This window comes from Puma concolor, chromosome A1, assembly GCF_028749965.1.
Source record: "Puma concolor isolate L17-30 chromosome A1, mPumCon1.1.hap2, whole genome shotgun sequence".
NCBI lineage: Eukaryota > Metazoa > Chordata > Mammalia > Carnivora > Felidae > Puma > Puma concolor.
The window spans coordinates 43,821,890-43,846,703 of record NC_141667.1 but is presented as its reverse complement, the minus strand read 5'-3'; the positions used below and the strand labels follow the sequence as shown (position 1 = coordinate 43,846,703).

Genomic DNA, 24,814 nt, shown 5'->3' with positions numbered 1-24,814 from the left:
AGATTGGGTCACTTGCAGGGAAGGGTGGGACCGGCAAGGACGTGCTGGGCCCCGGGGTGGCCAGCACCTGTACCCATGTGCTGGGACAGACTGTCCAAGGGTGCGTTTTTTTTTTTTTTTTTTACATTTGTTTATTTCTGATAGAGACAGGGCACAAGTCGGGGAGGGGCAGAGAGAGAAGGAGACACAGAATCTGAAGCAGACTCCAGGCTCCGAGCTATCAGCACAGAGCCCGACGCGGGGCTCGAACTCACAACCCGTGAGGTCATGACCTGAGCCGAAGTCGGACGCTTAACCGACTGAGCCACCCAGGGGGTGTATTTCTGACACACTCATAGGAAGAAGCCTGGGCTCTGCTGTGGCCCGCAGGAGGTCCACGTTCTGCCCCTTAGGATCCTGCGTCCAGCCTCTGCTGGGAGCTCCTAGAGAGGAAGGAGAGGGATGTTCCCAGGGCAGGCTCGGCCTCACCTGGGAGTGGGGCCACAATCCCCTTCTCTAGACAAAGGACACCCCCCTCAGGTGAGAAGCACTCCAGATAATCTGGGTCTTGAGCTCACTAGGGTTATTTGGACTCACATGGGATCTCTTGTAGGGGCTTCTCCTCCTGCATGGAGCCCCAACCTGCCATGAAGAAACAGCCCCGGAGCACTGGCCCCTGACCCAGCTTGGCCCTGCCTGCTTCAGTGACAGTGTCTTGTGGTGAGGGCCTGGGAAATACCACCCTGAAACATCACCTAGCCCAGCTCATTCTGCACACACAGGGAAGCTGGGGCTGGATAAGGAGTGGCCTTATTCAGGGTCACCCAGCTAGTAGACGACAGGATCAAGATTTCAACCCTGGGACTTCATCTATGGCCTGGAGTTTTTCCATTGTTCCCCATCTCTCTTCATGGCCGCTACTCCCCGAGCTCCCGTCCCACCTGTATCAAACATTCTCATCCACCCAGAGCCCCTTGGACTGTTCCATGGGGAGAAGGGAGGGGCTTTAGACACAGCCGAAAATGACACAGGAGGCAGAAGCATACAGGAAGCATTTATTGAGGGCCAGAGATGAATTCTACAGGAGGCAAGAGGCAGAACACAGGCAGTCTCTAGTGGGTTAGAGAGGATAGGGGCGGGGAGAAGGCAGTGACAGGGAGAGAACAGCCAGGAGAACTGCAGCTTCTCAAGGCTGCCTCCTGCTGGTTCTTTGGGGGAAATGCAGGCAGAAGTGGATTTGCTATGCTTTGGCATCAACCAGGGGCCCAATAGTGTCTTTTCTCTGAAAGAGGCCCTTAGCCCCAGTCTCCCATGCTACAAGGAACCCTGAGACAGATGGGGACTTTGGTAAATGTGGTCACTCATCATTGACCAAGCAGGAGCACCCTTTTACCTTCCCACTGTCAGGGCCTATGTTCCCAATCCTTAGGCCCTAGGCACCCTCTGGGATCACTCCTTTATTCCAAAGCCCCCCTCCCAACTCTCTCCCACTGTGGCCCAGCTTTCCCTAGCCTCACTTAGGGGTTCCAGGTCTAACATCATCTGATGCGTGGGTAAGTCTACCTCTAACCCCAAATCACACTCGCTCCCTCACCTTTAGCCACATCCTGGTGTCCTTTCACCTGCATCTCTTTGATCCTCAGCCCATTCCAAGCCCCACCCCCCATGCTCCCCTGCTCTTAGTATCCTGAGGCTGAAACTATAGAATTCAACCACATTTCTCCCATGCCCTGTCCCTCCTGGGGATTGGAATGAGAACCACCAAGGTTTGAGGGTCAGGCCAGGGCCTGCAGCCAGGCTTCTCGAGGTCACCGGGCATCGGGCACTAGCTAGGCCAGAGTGTAGTGGGAAAGAGATGGGGCAAAGCGGTGCCCATCATCTGGGCAGGATATGCATACTGGGGCCTAAAACTGAAGCATGCGGTATTTCCTAAGGAGCCAGAAACACAGGCAGACTCTAGTCTAACCCTTCACTCACCCACCCGTTCTCATCTGCCCCCAAATTCTGCCTAGCCAATCCTCTGCCGCCAATCTCCTTCCCTTCCTAACACCACGGAATGCATTTCAGGACTGGGAGAGCCCTCAGAGGTCATCTGAGCCAATCCCCTTCCTACTAGAATCTCCTCTATGCATCCTGGCTCCTGCTTGAATACCTCCTATAACAAGGAACTCTTGCCTCCCTCTTTCCAAGTGGGCAACCTCAAACTCGGGGCCATCAGGTAAAACCACAGGGTAGCGGATAGCTCTGTATCAACTCTTCTCTCCCCAGCTCAGATTTTAGCCCAGAACTTGCCATGGAAGGGCCCAGAGAAGACAGACGGGCTGGAGGCACCTGTAGGATGCCTGGACTCCCAAGTCCTGGGGCTGGGGATAGAAGTCATCCCCTTACAGCTCTCCTCTCTGGCAGCAGGTAAGATGCCCAGGCAGTCTGAGCTGAGGTGGGGAAAGCATGAGAGGGATCTGGGAGGAGGGATCTTCCCATCTCTTGTCTCCAGAGGAGCCCGGCCGGGCACCTTGAGCTGGCCTGGGAGACCTCTCTAAAGGTCACCATGGTAAAAATAGAGCTTGTCTGGGAAGGGATGGAAAACAGCTGCTCCTGCCTGGGACTTGGTTCCAGGGAGGCGGATGGTCAAGCCAGGGCCTGGACAGGGAACTTAGGCCTAGGATCTTCTGAACACACCCCTCGTTTGCCAGCTTCCAGAGAGCAGAGGCAGGAAGGGAGGGAGGAATAGGGAGCCCCGGACTGCATGCAGCAAGCCCAGGGGTCCACGTGCACAACACGCTACCTCTTCCAAGGCACGTGTGTGTCTGTGTGTGTGTGCTGATGGGAGGGGAGGGGGAATCTAGACCTGTGAAGATTGCCTTGGCCAAAGACCCACTAAACAGATGGGAAAGCCCAGGATGGGACAGAGCAAGGGTCTTGCCCAGGGTCACACAATGACTGATTCGAATAAGGGCCAGAACCCAAACTTGGATCACTACCCCAGCCCCAGGCCCAGAGCTCTACTCCCCTGACCCCCTGTCCAAAGAGGCCAGGCCTCCTGGGGATGTGGTGCCAGGAGCTACCAAGCCCCACAACTCTTCTTCTGGCTCAGCCCTCCCGGGGTGGGGATGGAGCGGGAGCGGGGGAGGCTTTAGGTGGTGCAGGAGGCCTCGGAGGGGAGGCTGCCACGCTTGAGCCTCAGGCTGCCGGTCCACCCGCGGGGACAGATGTTGTAGCCGAGGATGCCGGGCGACTTAGCGCCGGAGTCCTCGGAGTCGAGGGACACATCGGAGTCTGTGGGCGAGCGGCGGGACGGGAAGGGCCTGGGCGGCGCCGGCAACGGGCTCCGGGGGCTGGCGCACGGCGAGGGCCCGGCGGACAGCGGGCTCCGCGGGATCGGGGAGAACGTGGCCCCGGGGGCGGCGACGGGGCCGGGCCGGGCGGGCTTCGGCGAGCGCAGGCGCGGCGGCGGCGGCGGCGGTGGCGGCGGTGGCGGCGGCGGCGGCGGCGGCGGCGGCTGCGCCCCGGGCGGGGAAAAGGGCCGCAGGCTCTCGGCTCCCGCCGGCCGCGGGGAGGCGCTCTTGCGCCGGGCCGCGTTGATGATGTTTCGCGCCAGGAGGGCCTGCAGCTGGCGGCTGGGAGGCCGCGCCTCTGTCTCAGGTCGCAGCGGGGACACCGAGCGCTCGCTCCACGAGGGAGACATGGGCGGCGGCGGCGGGAGCGGCGGGGGGCTGCTCATGCTGCTCCCGCGGCCCGGCTCCCACGGCCCCGGGCTCACCCAGCCGTCCAGGCTGCTGGGGGGCCGGGAGGCGCCCGGCGTCCAGGGCGGGGAGGTGGGCAGGCTCTCCCGGCGGTCCTGGGGAGAGAGCAGAGAGGGCGGGGGCAGGCGTTAGTGCTGGGGTCCTCTAGACCGGGGTTTCGGGAGGGACCGAGTCTGGGTTGTGCACTGCACAGAGTCGGGAAGCCAGGCCCCCAAGTCAGGGGAATAGGGCCTGCAGTAAAACGCAGGGGTCCCGGCTCTCAGCCCATGCTGCCTGTCCCTGCGCTCAACGGGGAGGCAGGTGAGTGGTGGTGAAGAACGCTCGCTCTGGAGACAGACCCCTTTACTTACTACTGAATGAACTTGGGCAAGTTATTTCAGCCGCGGAAGCAACTGGAAGCCTCCGGGCTTTGGTTTCCTCCTCTGTAAAATGGGGGTATAATACCAGCACTAGACTTAGGGGGTTGTTGTGAGGGTTACATGAGATAACTCGTGTAAAAGAATGTTTCATGTATTGGAAGATGCCCTGGAGGAGAGGAAGGGCTCAGGAGGTGTTAGTTACCGGAAAGAAATACTGGAAGGATACACCGGAAACTCACCAAAGTGGGTCTCTGTTAGGAAATGGGGCCACTGGGGTGGGGTACACAGCCACGGGGGTGGGAGTAAAGCTCTAGCGTATTACTTTCTATGTAAGATTAGGTTTCTGAAACATATGGTTGTATTATCTATCTTAAAATGTTAAGACAAAAATACTGATCATTATTATTAAGGGCTTAGGGAAAGACCCTCTTAGTCCCAACCCCCTTGCCAGGTTGCCATGGTCACCTCCGAAGTTTTCCCTGGATGCCCCGAGCAGGGAGGAAGTTCCCAGTGACAGATGGGGACACCAAAGGGAGTTGGCTCATTCTGCCGTAGACGGCACACTCCCCCGACTGGACTTCTTGTCAGCATGGGGCAGGGAGTGTGGATTTGGTGGACATCTCTGAGGTGATAAAGCACGGCTCTGCTATATACTACTGTACCTGTTTCCCATCTATTTAAGGACCTTCTAGCCTACAAGTTTCAGTCTCATCCTGTATCCCTCCTTGGATCCTCACAACATACTGATGAGGTGGCTGGCATTATCACACCCATTGTACAAGGATGAAGATGAAATTCAGAGGTGTAAAAAACTGCCTGCTGTGTTCTGTCCCACCAGGAAATGTGTGGGGGTGACCACCTCCCGTCCAAAGGCTACACCATGCTTAAGCGGTCGGAAGCACTGGTTTGGACTGGTTTCGGAATCCATGCCCAGCTTGTATCTGCTAAATCATCCAACTCTTCGATCAGATTGCAGCAGTAAATCAGTCCACTCAGCCTTCACTCCAACCCAGATTCACCAGCAGTCATTCCTGAGAGTCCAGACTTAGCCAGTCCATTCAGTGTCTTCTACTCAATCAAAATCCAGACTCATTCAAAAGATCCAGTCTTTCACCCAATCAGTAACCAGCCACAGCCAAGCCAGTCAGCCTCTCATCCAATCAGAATCCGATTTCTCCCAATCAAAAGGAAGTAATAAACTATGTTTTCTCCATCCAATGCAGCAGCTACTAGATGGGCTGACTCAGAAGGGGTTCCCTTAAACCTAAAGAAAAATGTACAGCCGTCCCAATAGGAGATTTTTCATGGGATAGTAATGCTGGAGGGGCCCTTAGGGACCTCCTGGGGACATCCAAGACCCCAATCATCAACTTGGAAAGTTAAAGCTCAGCGTGGGATCCACCCCTTTCACTCCCAGGGTCAGAGTTGGGTATATGTGAGCCAGAGACCCTGGGAGCTGTTCTGGCCGCGACATATCCCAGGAAGCTTTTAGTCAGCCCAGCTGTGGGAAGTGGGGCCAGGAGTTCATGATCCCAGCCCATCAACAAGCATCCAGGGCTCTGCAGCCAGGAGAAAGGCGGGCTAGGGCAGGTAGACTTATCATACCTGTCTGAAATCTCTAAGGGTTATGTCTGCCGTTGGTGGCCACAAGGGGAAGGCTTGGGCCAGCAAGTGGCCCTAGCCTGACTTCCCAAGCCTGGGTTGGAATGTGGGGCAGTGGTAAGCAGCTCCTCACCATTTGGAAGAAGGCCAGAGCCTGACCTCATCGGAACTGCCATGTCTGGGTACTGACTCTCTGTGCGGGGGGCGGAGGGGGGAGGTGGGGTGCACAATACAAAAAAGCTGTGAGAAATCAGGACTGTTCACTTTCTGACAAAGCTCTCAATGCATTACATAAGCCAGAACTCCCTGGAAATGCACATGGGTGAAGATTCAGAAAGAAGCACCCACTTAACCCAGCCCCAGCCCCATCGCAGGGCATGTGTGTGGGGTGAAGGCTTAAACAGAGTCATCAGACAGGAACCATCAGCGACCAAGCAGAGCTAGCTCCCCGATTGCCTTCTGCAATCCTTTCATTGGACGCAAGGCAGACTAAGGCCCAGCCAGAGGTGGGAGGGGTCGTCTAAGGTCACACAAGGAGTCAGGTATAGATCTGGGACTACAACCCACTTCTGACTCTTGATGGCAGTTTGCTCCTCTCCACCAGGGGCAGAAACTCTGTTTTCAGGAGCTAGGAGGTGACAAATATGGGACATTGCCAGATTAGATAACAGGGAGAGGAGGAGGGGGACTGAGGGAACCAGAAAGTATATGCTCTGGCTCAAGGCATTTAAATCCCACTTTTAGGGGCTCCTGGGTGGCTCAGTTGGTTAAGTGTCCGACTTCACCTCAGGTCATGATCTTGCAGTGCATGAATTCGAGCCCCACATCGGGCCCTGTGCTGACAGCTCAGAGCCTGGAGCCTGCTTTGGATTCTGTCTCCCTTGCTCTCTGCCCCTCCCCTGCTCAGGCTGTCTCTCTCTCTCTCTCTCTCTCTCTCTTTCAAAAATCAATAAACATTAAAAAAAAATTTTTTTTAATTCCACTTTTAAAGAACTCAAACAAACATGGACTGTAAGGGGCTGTGGGTCTTCCCTATGCTCCACAGCCTTTTTGGCCAAACTCTGAAGGAAGGAGAAAACAGAAGAATGTGATTTCCACAGGACTATGGTTCCCTAAGTGCTGACCCAGGGATGAGAGAGAGGCAGCCCTTGCCTCCAAGCCGGCACACATCTATACACACGGCAGATCCAGACACGCAGCGGATTCAAACAGTACTCAGAGACACGCCACACGGTAACTGGGTCGTCCCACCCCACCTCCCAAGCCAGAATCGGGAAGGAGAGAGTCCTGACCACCAGCCAGGGAGTGCGGAAGAAAGAAAGAAGCAAGACAGATTTGAGGCCGAGTGTATTGAGAACAGGAGAGAAAACAAAGTTGGGGGAAGAGCTCGGCCAGCCTGGCCGCAGGAGCTGCAGGATGGAGGGTGGCCTCTTCCACTGCTGGCCCTGGGGGGGGGGGGGGGGGTAGAAGGGAGCAGGGGTCCAGGGTAGGGGCTTCGCTCTGTCCTGGGAGGGGCCCGGCACGAAGAAGCTGAGCTCACTTACGACTCCCCCACGCATGCCCCCCAAAGTTCTGGGCAGAATGAACTCACTAGGAAGGCACCCCCTGTTCCCATGGAGACGAGCCCAGAGCTCACGAAAACTGCAGGCTCAGCCCAGCATGGGCACCGCCTCCACCACCCCTCACCCCGCTGGGGAGCCCAGAAATAGGGCTGGGGAAGAGAAAGTGGGTGGTGCTCGGCCCCCAGCCTTGGGAAGCTTCCACCCAAATTCTGCCTCTTGCGTCTGTATTCTCTCCCTGCCCACAAAGCCTGGTTTGGGGGCTGCATCACATCAAAGGTGTCAGAGGTGGTGAGCATCTCACACTACCTGACTCAGCACCCTCATGATATGGGGAAACCGAGACCCAAAGATACACATGGAATTAATCTGGTAGAATCCAGATCTCTTAAGTGCCGGCCCTGTCCTCAAAGCCTTAAGGTCTCCTCCTCTGTCCCACTGAGCCGCTAGGCCCCTGCCCAAGCCCCTGCCATGCTTCTACTGTCTCTAGGCCACCCTGAGCCTGTGCCGTCCCAGCCGAGGCTTCTGATCCCCTGGCTTCCTGAAGCAGCTCGTTCTAGCCACGCCCTCCCCAGGACGCCCTTACAGACCTCTCATCTCCAACGGTTCTATGGCAACAGCCCATCCCCTCCCCTTCTCTTTCCAGGGGACTGTCTTATCACTTACAAGGCCTTTCTCTCGAAGCACCAGCCTATATCCTCAATCCTCGAAGACCGTCACAGCTGGAAGGGTCCTGACTATATAAATAAGAAAAGTGAGGCCCAGAAAGGGAAAGTGACTTGGCCAGACTCACATAGTGAAGGGGAGGCTGAGATGGGACCAGACCCTCCTCTCCAGCCTCTCTCCCTGGGGCCCCTTCCACTGCGCGGAGATAGCTGCTTTTAGCTGGGCAGCTCTCGGCTGAGGTTGAAGCCAAACTAGCCAATGGATACATTGCCCGGGCGGGGAGCGGGGTGGGGTGGGGGGCTCTCTCACTGCACACTCACATCTGCACATCCTCCTACAGGGTTCCCCTTCTCTCAGGGATCCCCCCGGGACTTCGCACGCCCTAGCACACTGAGGGCCAGCCAGATGGGGTCTGGGATGAACTGCTCTAGCTATCCCCAAAGTGGAGCCAGGTGTTTGGAGAGGGCACGGAGGCGGGTTGAGCAGAGGGGCAGGAAGAAAAGCATCAGACAGCAGTGGCAGGCTAAGTCCTCGTCCAGCAGAAGAACCCACGAGAGGAGAAAACGTGGCAGCCGAGGCAAAGCTCTCTGAAGCGGCGGAGAGGAATCGGTGTCCAGAAGGCAGAGATGGAAGAGAGACCTGTGCAGGTAAGAAGCCAGCGACAGGCAGAAAGACGCCGGGAGCTGGGGCAGCTGAGGAGGCAGACCCTTGGCTGGCTGGTTGCACAGAGGCACTGGCAGGCTGTTTGCTCCAGAAGCCCGTGTTAGGGTCCCCTTCTAGGCCATTCCCCAGCAAGACGCTGGCATCCCTAAGGCTCACAAAGGCCAGAGGAAGCCCCCCAGCCTCATTTCGGCCTGCCAAGGGAGTTCTCTCTCCGTGACCCTCCCTGCTATCCGGTATCGGACTGCAGATCCTTCAGACTTGGAGTCTCATGACCCTTGTGGCAGGGAAGGAGCAGCTGCAGCCCAGAGAGGGCTTGCCCAAAGTCACAAAGCTAGCTGGTGGCAGCATCAGCCTTTGAGCCCTGGGTCCCCATACTCCTGACCCTCAGCTCTGTGCCACTTCCAGCCACATCTGCTCTCCATCCAGCCCTCGGAGAGGGGACCCTGCCAGGCAGTGGGATCCCTGCAGGGTCCGTTACTTGAAGCAGAAGGAAGGCTTCCACACCTGAGCCTCGATCCCAGCATTCCGGGTAGAGAAGGAGGGCCTGGGGGCCTGCTTGGCTCGGGGAGACCACGCCCTGGAGGGCGACACAGGGGAGATATCACTGCTGTAGGTAGGGCTCACGGTCGTGGGCTGGAGGCCATCCTGGCCGGGGGAGGTGTAGAGGCCTGGTGAGGAGCGGGAGGGCCGAGGCAGGGCCGGGGATGCCGGGAGAGTGGCCTTGGGCAGGCTGGGCACCAGGTCCAGGGAGCTCGGCTTGGCGGGCGAGGCGGCTCTCGGAGAGACCTTGACGGGCTCCTTGATGGGTGAGAGGACGAAGAGAGACTGCCGCATCTGGTAGGCCGGCTGCTTGGTGGGCTCGGGGCGCAGGACCCCATTCTCGGGCAGGTAGCCGTGGTAGAGGGAGGCAGGCGGGGTGCGAGCTGGGCTCCGGGATGCCACCCGGAAGCCACCAGGAGCATTGGTGGAATATTTCCAGGACGAAGGCAGGGACATGGTGGGTGAAGGGCAGCGGGCCAGTTCGGTGTGGCCGGAGGACTCGATGACATACTTCTCCATCCGGGACTGGCGGCGGGCGTAGAGCTCGGCCCCTTTCCCAGAGGCCTCGGACAGGTTCTGGTTGGGTTTGGGCTTCGGCTTGGCCTGGACGCGTGGGGACTTGAGGCACGAGGCCCACTCCGGGAGGACTTCCTCGGCGGCCCCGGGGCTGACCCTGTCCCGGGGTGCGGGCTCCTGCTGGAAGTTGGAGGCCTCGGCCCCCAGGGCAAAGGGCTCCTCCTCCACGCCCGCCTCCCCCTGGTCCCTCTGCCTCCGCTTCTCATCCGCCGTCTGTACCAGATCCAGCAGGTCTGGGTTCGGGGTCACCTTGGGCTTCTCTACGAAGGTGAACATGGATTTCCGGCTGCCCCTGCGGGCCATGGACTCCTCCAAAATGCCCGTCTTGCTGGCCGGAGCTGCCTGGCCTTTCAGGTGAGAAGGCTTGGGGTCAGAGCTGGGGTAGAGGGCAGAGTAGGATGGGGGAGACCTGCCCCGGGAAGCCAGGGGAGCCGTGGACAAAGTTTCAGCGTAGGTGGGGGGTGGGGTGAAGTTCCCCAAGGGGCGTCTCTCCAAGGCAGGGCTGCGCTGTGCCACGGGCCTCCTCTCCACCATGGGGCTGTGGGACATCACATGTCTCTGTGGCCGAGGGCTCCTGTCTACCACGCTTGGGGGCTGGGGAGCCCGGGCCTTCTCCCCGAGATGTCGTCTCTCTACCATGGGGCTCCGTTCCACCTGGCCGGTGCTCCCTGGAGCCTGGATCCCGAAGGGCCTGGCGGTCCTGTTGACCACTGATGGGGGCTTGGCCAGTGTGAAGTGGACCTCACTGTATAGCTTGGTGGGCGTGGGCGTGGCTGCCCACCCAGACGGCTCAGGTTCCGCTGACACCGCTGGGACACCCGGCTGCACATCGATGAGCAGGCAGCTGGACGCGAAATCTGGGGCTGGGATCCCAGAGCTGGAGACGGGAGTAGTTTCTCTGGAGAAGGTGTTGGTGCTGGTAGGTGGAGCTGACACCTTATCGATGAGGAGGGTGCTGGATTTGACCTCTGCAGCCGGCTCGGGGGGCTGCCCGCTGGCACACGGGGTGCTGGGTTTGGAATCTGACACCGTGCCATTGGGAGGGGGCTGGCTTTCTGAGGGCTGCTGGCTCTGCGGGGCGACAGTGGCCGGGGGGTTCTGGTTGACGTCTGCGTGGTCTGCGTCTGGCAGGCTGTGGTTGCTGTTAGAGGCTGGCGTGATAAGGGTGGCGCTGAGTGAGGAAACGTTTTGGTTGACGTCTACAGCTGGGCTGTGGGCCTCAGCCGCGGGCGGGCTTGGCGGGGTCTGCTGGGCTTCTCGGTTCTGGGACAGGTGCAGTCCATTGGCTGTCAGCAGGGCCGCGTTCTCCTTCAAGTAAACCACCAGCGGCACCTCCTCCTCCTCGCTGGCCACCTTCTCCAGGTGCCGCAGCAAGCTGGCTTTCTCTGAGCACCCCTCCATGCTGTGAGCGGGGACCCCTGTGTCAGGGCTCTGGCGGTCGCTGTTCCTTGGAGGGCCTGGCTCAGGGGGTGAGGTGGGACTCAGGCCGGGCCCCGAGGCGTAGCCCGCAGGGCCGGCAGGGGGCACTCTGAGGGACTCCTGGCTGGGCTTCCGTTCCCGTTCCCGTTCCCTCGGGCCGGGGTTCTCCAAGGTGAACTGGTTCACCCTCTGCCGACGCCTGTTGAAGAGCTGGACGCCTCGGGAGTTGGAGCTGGGCGGGGTGGTCAGCTGTGCCGCGATCTGCTGGCTCCGGGCCTTGGCCTCTTTCAGATCTTTCTCAGTGAGGCTGGTGCTGTGGGCCAACGCTGTTGAGAGGGACAGAGGTCCAGTTAGCAAATGGGAATGCAGAACCACGGGAGCAGAGACAGACAGACAGATGGCCACCATGCCCCTCCTACAGATGCTCTTTTCCTCTGGGATTTGCTCTTTACTCACTAGTCCCTGGAATCCCCTCTCCTCAGAAAGATCCCTGACCCAACAACCATCATGGCCCAACTCAAAGGCCACCTACCTGTGGCAAAACCTCCCCTGACTACCCTTTCAGGGTGAACCGGCCCCTTATTTGGCTTCTCCCTGAAGGTTATTGATACTGTACCTTATTAAATTCTGCAAGAACACCTCACCCTAGCAGGAGAGGCCACACTACATCCCTGACCCATTCTCTACCACCCTCTCCGCTCACTGGGCTCGGCCCTGCTGGCATTCTTTCAATTCTTTGGAAATGCCAAGGTTGTTCCTGCCCCGGGACCTTTGCACTTGCTCTTTTCTCTGCTTGGAATGATCTTATCCCAGATGGAATACCATGTCGGTTCCTTCTTGCCATGCAGGACTCACCTGAATGTTCCCTCTCTGGAGGGGTTTTCTTCTCTAATCAACTCTCCCCCCATCCTATCCCTTTGTCTTATTTCCTTCATGGCATTCACCATCATTTGCGATTATCTTCTTTACACATTTCCTGGTTTATCATCAGTCTCCCCACCTAGAACATCGGCTCTCAGGGGACTATGTATGACCTTGCTTGACCTGGTCATCATTCTATCCCTGGCCCCTACAATAGTGCCTGGCATAAAGCGGGCACTTGGTAGGTATTACTGAATGCATGAATGAACCCCCAGGACATTTTCTATGTGCCTGTCTTAGGGGCCTTTACACTTTCACGGCATAGTCATTTGCTAACACTAACACTTCCTCTTTTTAGAATAGGTAATACACTCACATGGGCTGAAAACTGAGAAAAACAAAAAAGCGTGCGGTAAAAAAATGTCCCTCCACCCCCGAGCATCCACACCACAAATCAGGTAACCACGGTTACTAGTTTCTTCTTATAGAGTTTCTTCCCATGTTTATCCCCATAATCATTTTAAAGTTCTCATATTTTAATATCATAAAAGTAATACATTGGGCTAATTTCAGCAGCAACCGTACTGGAATGTTGCATTAGTCTATTCTGTCCTCATAAGAACACTAGGAGACCAACATTACTTGCCCCTGTTTTACGGAAGTGGAAAATGAGGTCCAGAGGCTGTGTACGTAACTCACGCACAGTCACACAGCAGAGTGGCCAAGCGAAAGTCAGCACCGGTTCCCTCTGGGCTCACAACCCATGCTCAAGATGCCTACTCGTCCCCAAAGTTCCCTTTGGCACCTTGTAGGGTGCCACTACAGGAGACAGAGTCAGTGGGGGACAGGCTCAGTCTAGGATTGGAGTCTGGGGCCCGAGGTCGGTGATCAGGCTGGGGTCAAACCCTGTTAATCTGTAAGTTCACTGTAGGCAACCATTTCTCTTCCAATCCCCAGAGCCCAGGTGGCACACCGTTGGTGCTCAATTTATGCTTATTGAACAAAGAATGAACAGATGGACCAATGGGAAGATGGATGAGATAGCCTGTGGCCAAGGTTACCAGCTCAGTCAGTGGCTGGGAAAATTCCTCCCTCCGTCATCCTCCCCCAGCCCTCCCTACTGTGGGAAGCTAATTAGTTCTTGAGGAATCTGACCCTGCCCTCCCTCCTACCATGCCCTCATTAGCACTGGCCATGACATGCTGAATGGGTCTCCAGGGACAGTCTTTCTAGGCATCCTGCCAGCGAGGCTCAGAATTCACGGACTCCCAGAGCCGCAGGGGCCCTTCCAGAGGAGCTATTTGACCACCACCCCCATTGTAGAGGTGAGGAAACTGAGGTCCAGAGAGTGACGGCACAGAGTAGAGCTCACACTAGGGTCAACAAAGACGTCCACGTGGAGCAGCACAGCCGAAGAGGTTCTCTGGCCCCAACCTCCTCCTTCCCACCTCCCATCAGGATCTGGCTCCCACCCACACACACCCGTGCCCACCGTTCCAGAACAACCTGCCCCATGTGTCCCTGACGCTTGCCCCCTTCTGGTAGGGCTCCTCTCCTGCCTGGATCACCCCATCCATGAAAGATGAGGGATTTGCAGGTTGGGCCAGGCCGCTGCCGTGGGTGCGGGGGGGTCGTAGGCAGGGGCGAGTCAGCCACGCAGCAGGGCCTTGAGAGGTTTCGTGGCTCACGCAATGTTCGTCTCCTCTGCCCTGCTTAGCAACCAGGACTCCTGGCCCAAGTCCGGGCTCTGCCATTTGTTACTTGTGAGACCTTGGCAAGTTACCACACTTCTCGGAGCCGGCTTCCTTGACTGAGAAGAAGTGATAAGAGCACTGACGTTAGGGCCGGGAGGCTGCGATGAGGTCACGAATGCCAGCACTGCTCGCTGCCATCAGGCCCAGTGGACAGGGCAAGAGGGTTCATGCTCCCTGGGAGAAACTGCTCGTTGGTGACCCTTCTCTACTCCCTGGAGGGGCCAGAGCTTTTTCTAGCAAAGGAGACTCACTCCACAGATCGGGGTCCTGAGAGGGAATGTGACTCTCTCAAGGTCACACAGCAGGGCATTCCAGAGTTATGGAAAGGGAGGGATTATTGTCCCAAATCACGGGACCTTGGAATCTCAAAGATGGCGGTCACTAGGCCCAACTGCCCACATAATTCCTGTGTCCCCAAAACCATGCCCCTGAGTTACAAGTCTCTGTTTACATACTCAACCGACAAGGAGCTCACTACCCTAAAGAGGTGCCTTCTACTCATTAGTGCTCCTTACATTAGCTCCCGACCTCTGGACACGGTTCTGTCCCCTACTGCCACAGATTTTTCTTTCTAACCTGACTGTCCTGCAGAGTCACAGATACAAATCATATCCCCCTAGGGTATGGTCAGGATAAACACCTGTGTAGCCCCAACAATGTTTCTTCCGCCACAATTGCTAATGTTGATTCTACAGATTATTTAATTTCCACAACAACGCTATGGAAGCGCGAACTATTATTATCCGCCTTTTAGTGATGAGAAAACCAGGGCTCAGAGAGGGAAAGTGAGTTGCCCAAGGTCACAAAGCCAGAAAGTAGTGGAGCTGGTTCACCCCCCGCTCTGCAAGACTCCAGACAGCACCAGGCTTTCTGGCTAACGGGTTCCCACAGTGTGAGGCTCACGGAAAGTGCTTCATTGTTTGAATAATCCAGACCTCCCAATGTCCCTGCACTTTCCTGTTTTTCTTTTTACTTCTCTGCTTCCATCCTATCCCCAGACTGGTTCTAAAGGCCATGGGTTTAGAAAATGCTCAAACGTGAGAGCACGAAGGGCCCTTGGGGATAAGCTGGCCTGGGAGGCTTCTCGAGAGGCTTCGAGAAGAGTGGGCCTCGGGCCAGGACCTGGTCTGCTGACCCCCGGGCTGGGCTTGGAACCTCCCCCGCCCCGCGCTGCTGTTCTGGGACAAGAGGAGGGCAGCAGAAAAGGCCAAGGGGTGAGGGAGTCCAGCCTCCAAGGAAGCTCCCGTACCCCACCCCCAGCCCGCAGTGACTCCACGGAAAAGGAATCCGGCAGGAGGCTTGGGCAAGACCCTGCCAGCAATCCAGATGATTTCTGCCACCCTGCGCAAACCACGCTGAGGGAAGGGGGCTGGGCCAACCCCAGAGTCCCCCACTTGCAGGGCGCCAGGGAAGGCAGGTCCGTGCAACATTCCCCAGACGCAGGAATTGTTGCCCCCGGCCAAGCCCCGGCCAGCCAGGTGCAAGACGGTGCTCCCTGGTGCTAGAGAAGCAGGAGGTAGCCAAGGGCCAGAGGGGGCAGGTATCTCGCTGAGCCCCCCATCTGCCTGGCTGCAGCCTGTTCCTGTGCCAGCCAAACACCCCCTCTTCTCAGGTTGGGGTGCTGGCCCTTGAAAGACCTACCCTGGACATTGGATCGGGAGCTCTGAAGACAGGCCTTCAGGAGAGGAAGGAGTGAGGGTAGATACAAGGAAGAGCTGCCCGGGGTCAGGAGAACTGGCTCCAACAGGGGTAACTCCCTAAGTGGGTTGGGGGACAAGAAGCCCCAAGTACAGCCGTCAGAATAAGGGCTACAGTGGCTGCTGCGATCAGGCAGCCCTCACTATAGCCCGGGGAGTCGTGCCGCACACTTTACACACATTACCCTATTCAGTTCTCCCCCCAAACTCCGAGAGGTAAGCACTAACATGCTCCCCAATTTGCTGATGAAACTGGAGCTCAGAGAGACCTGTTGAAGGCCATACAACTTGCAAGTAGCAGGGCTCGGATCTTTCCAGCCAAAACTCAAAGTCTGGTTGCAGAGTCTCATTTCTTAACCGTTCCGCCTTTCAGCCCCAGACTTTGGGTCCAGTGCTCTTGGATAATGGTCTGCAGAACCGCCTGTTTCCTCATCTCATGATCGATGTCCCCAGCAGTGCCCTCTCCCCTCTCAGCTGCCTAGAACAACCCATGCATCCTCTCCCTTCTGCCTGTCAGGAGAAGAGCTGAGAAAACTCATTCTTACTAAGGTTGAAATGACTGCTAGGAGATGAAAGTCCAGGGGAGTGGAAACAGCATGGTATTGGGAGTCAGGAGACCTAAGTTCCAGTTGTGCTCAGGCAGGGATAAGCCCTTTCTCCCACCCCTGTCACTTCTATAGGTAGTTGCCTGGTCTGCTGCCCACCAGGCCTGTCTGGACCTAGGATCTGAAGGAAGGAGGTGGGGCAAGGGAAGGGAGGCCAGAGCAGAAGGTCAGGACAGGGAGAGAATTCAAGGAAATGCTTCTTCACACGGCTGCCGTCAATGGGAGTATCCAGGCCCCAAGCAGGGTGGAGTGGGACAGGGAGCCAGAGGTGGGAATAGAGACTGGCTGGAGGCAGCCCATTGTGGACGCCCGGGAGTCTTGGCACTGGGACAGGTAAACAGGCTGGGTAAACTGCCCCCCTGCTGGGGTCAGGAAGGAACCAATGGCTGGCTGCACAACCTCTGGCTCAGCTGGGGGCAGGAAGATGAACTGGGCCTGAGTAATGGCCTGACCGCCTTGCCAGCCCCTTCCCCATATCCTCCGGGCTGAAAGGAGGAAATGACACAGCCTCCATTCCCTAGGGAGTTCTCCATCCACGCCAAAGTCCCAGTGAGTGCAACCTGACTGAATTGTGGCAGACTGCCAGCCCTCCTCTCAGGAGGAGAATAATTCATACTAAGGTGAGGAGGACTGCCAGGACATGGGAGATGCATAAGAACAGGGATGGGAGTCCCAGACCTAGCTCCAGCCTTGCCACTGACAGGCTGGCAGAAGTCTTCACATGCCTCTTCTCTCGATGCCCAGAGGGGAACTGAGACCAGAGAGGGATGCCATATGCCCTAAGTCACACACCCCAAACCACAAAGGCACCTCCGAGTGCTCATCTTACTCACTCCAGCTGGGTCCTCTCTGCAGCCCAGCTTCCCCCTGGATGCTGAGCCGGCCTCGGTTCTCAAAGCCTCCGGGAAAGGCAGCCAATTGCCTCGCTGACAAGAGAGGAAAATCCCACATCGAAGGCAACGGAGAAGCTGGATGTGACTTCTCTCCTCCACAGATGACTCAGCCCAGCTCTTTATCAGGAAAACCGATTTTGCAACAGCTTTTTAAATGGCCTCTCCGCCCCCAATCTCTCCTCCGCCAATCTACCCGCCCCATGCTGCCAGATTCATCTTCCTCTGCCTGGCTTCACTCACTTCTCTCTCCTGCCCCCCCAGGATGTGGAGGGTCAAACAGCAAGTCTTCATCGTGGCATTCAGGGCCCCCGACACCAGAGCCTGCCTGAAAGCTTGCTAACCTGCTCTCTGTGCCCTCAGCAACGGCCAGAGAAAATCCAATGGCCCGTGCTTCTCATGCCCACGCTGTGAGTTCCTGCCTCCCCTGTGTGGTTTGCGCCGACCCCTCTACAGGAACCCTTCTCTGTCTCACATCCTTTGTACACGCCCCAGCCTTCCCACCTAACTGGAATGCCACCCCTTCCTCCAAAAAGCCTCCCTTGGGGCGCCTGGGTGGCTCAGTCGGTTAAGCGTCCGACTTCAGCCAAGTCACGATCTCGCGGTCCGTGAGTTCGAGCCCCGCGTCAGGCTCTGGGCTGATGGCTCGGAGCCTGGAGCCTGTTTCCGATTCTGTGTCTCCCTCTCTCTCTGCCCCTCCCCCGTTCATGCTCTGTCTCTCTCTGTCCCCAAAAAAATAAATAAAAACGTTGAAAAAAAAAAATTAAAAAAAAAAAAAAAGCCTCCCTTGACCCACCAATGTATTATATGCACCACTTAGTAACCTCATCACTTTGCATATTATTCATAGGAGTGAGAATTACCTTTCAGGGCGTGCTCACCACACGCCAGGTCCTTGCTTCATTTACAGCAACCCTCATCCCATGTTAGAGAAGAAACCGGCTCAGAGGGGTGAAGTGACCTGTTCAAGGAGGCGCAGCTAGGCAGTGGCACAATCAGAATTCAAACAGGGTGGCCCAGCGCCCAGTCCAGGGCCTACCACGTGGGTCACATTGCCTCCTCCCTCCCAAGGTCTTGCTTTGCAGCAATCACAGTCTAGGTTTATTCCACCCCCCATCTCCCCCCCCCCCCCCCCCACTCACCTCCTGAGACTGCAAGAGTCTCCGGGGCAGGGCAGGGCCTCAACTGCTTCACTTCTGTATTCCCCCCTTGTTCCCCGTACTTTCCATGAGTGCTGGCAGAATAATGACAAAGTCAATGGGGATGACAATAGCCAACGTGTGAGGAGCACCAGATGCTGCTGAGCTAAGGGTTTAGCATATATTTTCTCATTGAACCTTCACAGCGACTCAGAGGGGAGGCTCCCTAACCTCTGTTGAGGAAAATGAGAGCCGCAAAATCAGAGAACTCACCCCCGGTCTCCCAGCCAGCAAGGGGCAGGCAGAGCCGAGTCGGAGCTGGGAGTCTGATTCCAAGCCCGGGCCCCTCCTTGTGAAGAGCTCTGCCTACAAAGCACACTCATTTCCCCCACCCACGGTTCCAGGCCCAGCCCTGCTGCCACTTCCTCCAGGAAGCCCTCACCAATCCATCCAGACTCCTAGATCGGTGCTCCACCTCTGCTCAAGCTGGCCCAGGGGCCTCAGAGCAGAAGGGGGTCAGAAGAAGCAATAGGTTGAGAAAGCTCAGGAACCCAGGCCCAGAGGAAGCAGGCCCGGCCCAACTCCTGGTATCTCCCGGTTGGAAATGGGCTGGGATCAGGCAGGGCTGGTGGCTGGGTTGGGGGGGAACCTAAGAAGAGGGCTCTCAAGTGGGCATGGGCCTCAGCTGGCACCTATCCCCTTAGGCTACGGGCACTGCTCATTGCTGGACTTCTGCTGTGGGGTCCTCTGCCGAGGACTGGGAGCCGCCACCTCTCTCCTGCCGGCTCCACTGGACTAAACACTCATCTACAATTCGAGTTTTAGGGACTCAGAAATGGTGACCCAGAGAGAGTCAGGTTCAGCCCCAGGTGCACAGCAAACTGGAAGGGACTGGTTCACAGAGAACCAAGCTCAGACTCAGGCTCCCACCTCCCAGTCCAGCCCTGGTAAGCCAGGCCTGACCGGCCTCCATCATCCTGGCCCTGGGAGCCTTAGGAGTACAGAAAGGACTGCCACACCCTGTCCTTCCAGAGAAAATGTTTACTCCAGGAAACAAAAGGTAGTGAGCTGAGGGCGGGGGTGGATGGAGATGGTTTCCCCTAAATTGCCTCTGCCAGGGGTGTGGTGGGCCTAGGCCACCTGTGGGTCTCCAGCACCCAGCCCAGGGCCTAGCACGCTGGGTCTTGCATCGAGATGCAGCCCTTTCCCTTGGCCCTGTAGCAAGCCGGGGCTGGCGAGGCCTCCATCCTGTCTGGAGGCCCCCAGGCTCAGCAGAGGCCGCCGCTTGGGAGGGGCTCAGTAAGTGTTGAGGAAGTAAGTGACTGAAGGATGATCCCTCCCACAGCCCAAATCACCTTCCCAGTTCGCCCCACCATTCATCCTGGGAGACAGCCTCTAGATCTCAGATTCATCTAGACTGTAGATCATAGATCTAGAAGATCCTGGAAGACCTTCTTGGATCCTGGAAGAAGAGAGGAGAGAAGGAAGGAGGGAGGGAGCCACACCTCTGGGGGCAAAGAGGGAGATGAAACCTCAAATCACAGAGTTAGACCTAAGAGCGCAATATTCCATTAAGTGCTGAGAGAACACAGAACCTAGAAGAGAGATTAATTAGGATGAAGGAATCCGGGAAGGCTTCCCGGAGGAGGTGGCATATGCCCTCCATCTTGAAAGATGGAGCTGTGGGGGCATTCCAAGCAAGGGGCCAGCCCAGCAGAGGCTGGAAGGCTCAACGCCACCCTCACCCCACGCCCCTCCACCACCCCTACCCCAAGTCAAGACCAGATGGAAAGGAAGAGGGATGGTCCCAGGAGAGTTCCTCGGAACTGTGTATATTACAGGGCACATGCCCGGGACGGGAGGCACCGCGCCACTTGCCCAGGGGGCCTCCGGGTGGGTTACATAACCGCCCTCCGCCGGGGCCTCGGAATCGGCCTGGGACCCTTCTCCGCCTCCGAGTCCTCAGCCATCTGTCTGGGCCGCTTCCCTCTTACAGAAGAGGCCGCTGCAGCGAAAGTGAAGGCCAGCGCCCTGTGGTAAATTCCCCACATTCCTTCCTCACAGAAAAATAAATAGCCCGGGAGAAGGAACGCAGGAGGAATGATAATGACGGCAGGGCTCGGTGGTGGAGACACAGAGCGGGGTAAACAGAGAAAGGAGCCGGAGCGCCCCGCAGAGCTCCCCAGCCTCGGGGGACCTCTGCCTGTCCCCTGGAGGCCGCCTGTCCGTCTCCTGTCTACCTGTCCTCCGGAGGCTGCCGGTCCCCAGAGGCGTGCTCATCCGCCTCCCCTGGCGGCTCACTGGGCTGTGCCAACGCTCTCGGGTCCCAGGCTCGCTCACACCTGCCAAAGAAGGCTCTGGGAATCCCTGGGTCAGGGCAGGTGACAGCTGAGGGCAAGCTTGTCAGGACAGGGCTCCCCTGGCTTTTACCACTCAGGCTGCTGTCTACTGGGCACTTCTTACGTTCCAGGTATTCAGTTTTAGTATCATCCTTACGTTGGTATGTTGTTTTATTTTCTCTTTGCAAGCTGTGGCCTGGGGGTGCGGTTGAACCCATTTGACAGATGAGGAAACAGGCTCAGAAAGGTTTTGGGGAATCGCCAAGGTTATTTGGCCAGCGAGTGCTGTGAGGCCTCGGCTCCTGCCTCTCACTCCCACATCCGTTCAGCCTGCCTGCCCTTCCCAGAAAGCCCTCCTCTACCAACTCCAGCCAGAGGTGCGGCCTGTGCGCCTCCCACGCCCTGTGCGGCAAAGCGTCCCGTACCACTGGCAGGCTACTTTTAGTAAGTCACCTCACCTCTCTGGGTCGCAGCTTCCTCATCAGGAAAACAGGGATGATGAGATCTGCTTTGCAGAGTCGCTGCTGAGTACGTGAGCTACAGCAGTGTGATTCCTACAGTAGAAACTACTGTGCACACCTGAGGGGGATTTAACGTCAGCCTTTTGCACAATCCACCTGTGCATGATTCTGCTGGGCTCAGGCTCTGTCTGTCTGTCTCTCTCTTGTCCTCCCTTCTCCAGCCCTCTCTGGGTCTGGTCTTGCTATTCTGCTCGCAGTCAGACACAGCCCAACTTGCCCTCACCCTCACACCCCCTCCTGCCCCAGCATCCTGTCTGCAAGGGCACCCCAGCGTCAATCTCTAGCTAATGTGCTGTGGCAGAGAGAACCAGGTTTGAAGCCCACGTTTGCCTCTTGCTAGATGTAAGTGTCCAGGCCGCCCTGGAGTGGCCCCAGATCCAAGAGTCCTACAAGGGAAGGTGCAGCCAAGGCTGCTCCCACCTCTCCGTGCACAGCCCCACAGCCTGGAGGGCACTGTGGCCCTGGGTGTGCTGGAGGCTGCTGACCCTGCCATGCCCCCTATGCCATTCACCAATTACCAGGCCGGTCTGGCTCCCCTCCAGCAGGAGGATTGTGCTGCCAGAGGAGAGGCTAGATCACCCAGCGCTGCCCTCCCCTCGTCCCTCAAACTACAAAGGCAGTTTAGAGGCAAGTCTAGTCCAGAAGACTGGAGGCCAGGAGGTTTGGTATCTGTCCTGTCACAATTTGGGTGAGATGCTGGACTAGTTCCTGACCTTCTTTGGGCTTCAGTTTGTCTGTGTGTTCCAAGAAGGGACTGGACTGGAACAGTGATTCCTAGAGAACGGTGCCCCTATACCTCCAGTGGCAGCAAAAGGATCTAAACGGCACCCTGATAATCTGAAATCTTAAGAGTTATGTAAATTTCACATGTGTATTGGCAGAGGGGTATAATGAACACGTCAGCCCTGTGAAAGGCGTATTACTGCTTAGGGAGAGGTAAAAGTAGATATTTCAGTAATGAAAGCTAGACAATTTAAAGGAAATAAGTATAGGTGGTGCATGGACTCATTCATTCAACAGATATTTACTGCACGCCAACTAAGGGCCAGGCACTGTTCACAGCCAGGAAGAGTAACAGAGATCCCTGTTTGCATTCTGGTAGGGGAGCAAGATAATAAATATATGAGTAACTATACAAGTAAGTCAGAAGGTAAATGTTATGGAAAGAAATAAAGCAGGGATAAGACATCAGCCGACTGCATGGGGTGGGGAGTGGTCTGCAAAGGTAAATAGAGTGACGGAAGTCACTGAGAAGTCACGCCTGAGTAAAGAAGAGAAGACGGTGAGGGAGTGAGGCACGTGCCTGTCTAGGAAGAGAGAGCAGGCAGAGGCAACAGCTGGTGTTAAGGTCCCGAGGCAGGCTCGCACCTGGCAGGCTTGACGACGACGGTGCACCTAATGGGGAGGTGGGGCACAGATGGAGAAACCAAGCTCTCTAATGGCCCTTCTACCGCCGCCCTTCAGGGTCTTAGGGATCCCCCTGCATTGCAGCCATTTGTGCACACACGTGCACGCACACCCTGCAACGCACGCATTCTCAATAGCTTCTTCGTGCTGGCGATAGCCTAGACTGCAGCCGTACCTCCTTCTGCTTGCTTTACACCTGCACTACAGGGGGCAAAGTGTGCGCAGGCTCGCCTGCACACCCACACACAGGGCGGGCAGAACCTGCCCGTGACCTGCAAGCACTTGCAGTCATGCGGGTGAGAGGCACAGGTCCTCAGGTGGCAGGCTGGCACGGATCCACACGCAGCAGGCATACGCCTCGTGGGAGGGCCCATGCATTTCTCTCCCACCAGCCCGCCCGGTCTCCAGGTGACTGAGCTCTCAGACAACCCCTGCCCAGAGGGCACGTGCTGCTGTAGAATGTGAAGTGCACTGCTGGTGGGTCACATTCTCTTCTCCAGGCTCTCTGCAACTCGGCCATGGTTTCCTCTTTCTAGGGGTACATTAAAATCTACCACCTGATACTCAAATGTGCCAGTGGATTTTGTCACTCCGAAGAATGTCCCCCTTTCTCCCCATACTGCAATTAAATGGACAAGCCATGTAAAATGCCTCGGGGAGCACTGTAAATGCCACCAGCTGCTTCCAGCACCATCGCCTGTCACAATCCTGGTCCCTGGCTTCATCCTTTGAGGTTGCTTGGGGCGGCGGGGAGGGGCAGCTGAAGAGTAGGAAGAAAGGGCCAGACTGGGAGCCGGAGGTCTGGCTTTCAGTTTCAGTCTGGTCTCCAACCCATCATGAGGCCTCGAGCACATCTCCTCTCTGGCCCAGATCAGAATCCTGTAAGTGGTATAGGATCCCTCGGGAGGTGTATCCCAAATGCACATTCCTGGGCTCCACCCCAGACCCAGACCACAGATTATCCACATGAACAGTCCCCCTGAGGGGTTCTGAAGCAAGCCACGTTGGGGACCCACTGGGCCTGTGATTTTATAAACATGTTTGTGGAAGTGAATTGACATATGGGGAAATGCTTGGAACACAGTTGGGTACCTAGCAAGACCCCATAATGTCAACAAACAATGCACTTAAGAAAATATATTTATTTACGGAATCATACGCCATCCCTTGAACACGCACCCTTTTAAAGTTCTACCAGCACCTTCGCATCCATCAGGGACAGAGGCAGAGCAGGAATTGTTACACTATTTTATAGATTAGGCACCTGAGGCAGAGAGAGACCAAGGGGCCTGGCTAGGATCTCCCAGAATGCAGGTCTTCAGCTCCCAGACACAGACCTTGGCTCAGTCTCACGAGATGTGCCACCCTGGGGCCTTATCCCTCATCCCCGATGGTTCTGATGTCCGGCCCACAATGCACCTGTCCTTCCACTGCAGGTTTACGAAAACTCTGGACACACATGACTTCTCACGGTTCACTGAGAACAGGACAGCCTCAGATAGCTGAGTTCCTTAACTAGCCATAGTGTTCCTCTCACTGGTCAGGGCAGTGGCCTTCCAAAGCCGTAACGTTACATGCTACCATTTGACCTGGTGTGGTCCTTCTCTCCCCGTCAGCCTGAGTTCAAACCCCAGATGAGCAGATCACTACTTTGAGCAAGTCTTATAAATGCTGTGCCCAGTCTCGTCCTTTGTAAAGGGGTCTCCTAATTCCTACCCTGCAGGGTGACTGTGAGGGCTAGGTCTCCTATGTGCTAAGCACCCGGTTTCAGGCCTGGCACAGAGGCTCCTGTGATGACACAGCACCATTAACTCATAGGCTAAAGTGTGAGTTGCTGGAGGCAGAGACTCTGCCTCATTCGCCAGGGTGCCCGCGGCTACTGCGTGTAATACGTGCTCAGTAAATACGTGCTGAATGAATGTAGAGATGATATCTCCAAAGCCACTCAGTCCTCGTCCCAGCTTACCATTCTATTTCCTGACCCATCTCCCAGCCTGGAGGCTGAAGGCACTGAGCAGGAATGGTCAGAGACAGAAAGGATGGGTTATGGGTGGTGGGAAGTGCCCCCCCTTCTGCCAAGGCAGTGACAACAAGCGGCATCCGGGGAGGGCGGTGTTCTTGGAGCCCTGAATGTAATCCTGTTGACTCAGAGGCATAAATAATGCACTAGCATGTTCTCTCCTCACTACCCTGTCATGCTAAGAATAGCAGCAGCTACCCTTTCAGGAATTCCACAGGGAAGAGAACAGGACACCAAGATGGGGACGAGAAGGGAAAGACGTCACTAGGCTGTGGATGGTCAAGTGCCCTCCTTCCAAGCCCACCTTCCCAAATTCATAAGACAAAGGACCCTGGAGGTAAGAGTGGAAAAGGCTCTTAGAGGCACCTGGTCAGGGGCTCTCCAGGGACAAGGAACAAGCACCACCCCCACCCTCTTCCTGGTCTCTTTTCCTCCTCCCTTCTGATGCCCATCCTAATACGCCCAGGCCTCAACC

The 24,814-nt window shown here is 56.7% G+C and overlaps 1 protein-coding gene across 3 annotated transcripts in view; it reads right to left on the bottom strand.

Moving 5' to 3' along the window:
• Positions 1-1,020: 1,020 nt before the first annotated feature.
• SYNPO (synaptopodin) overlaps positions 1,021-24,814 on the bottom strand; it is a 55,665-nt gene continuing 31,871 nt past the window's right edge. Inside the window, exons 1-3 of one of the 3 annotated variants that reach the window (XM_086678365.1) lie at positions 16,857-17,409; positions 9,076-11,432; positions 1,021-3,817 (exon numbers count right to left, since the gene is read on the bottom strand). In XM_086678365.1, coding sequence (XP_086534491.1) covers positions 3,113-3,817; positions 9,076-11,432; positions 16,857-16,974 — 3,180 coding nt within the window. In that variant the 5' untranslated portion in view covers positions 16,975-17,409 and the 3' untranslated portion in view covers positions 1,021-3,112. Of the gene's footprint in view, positions 3,818-9,075; positions 11,433-16,856; positions 17,410-24,814 lie in introns of those variants that run through there. The other 2 variants (XM_086677736.1, XR_015241319.1) reach the window with 2 other exon arrangements.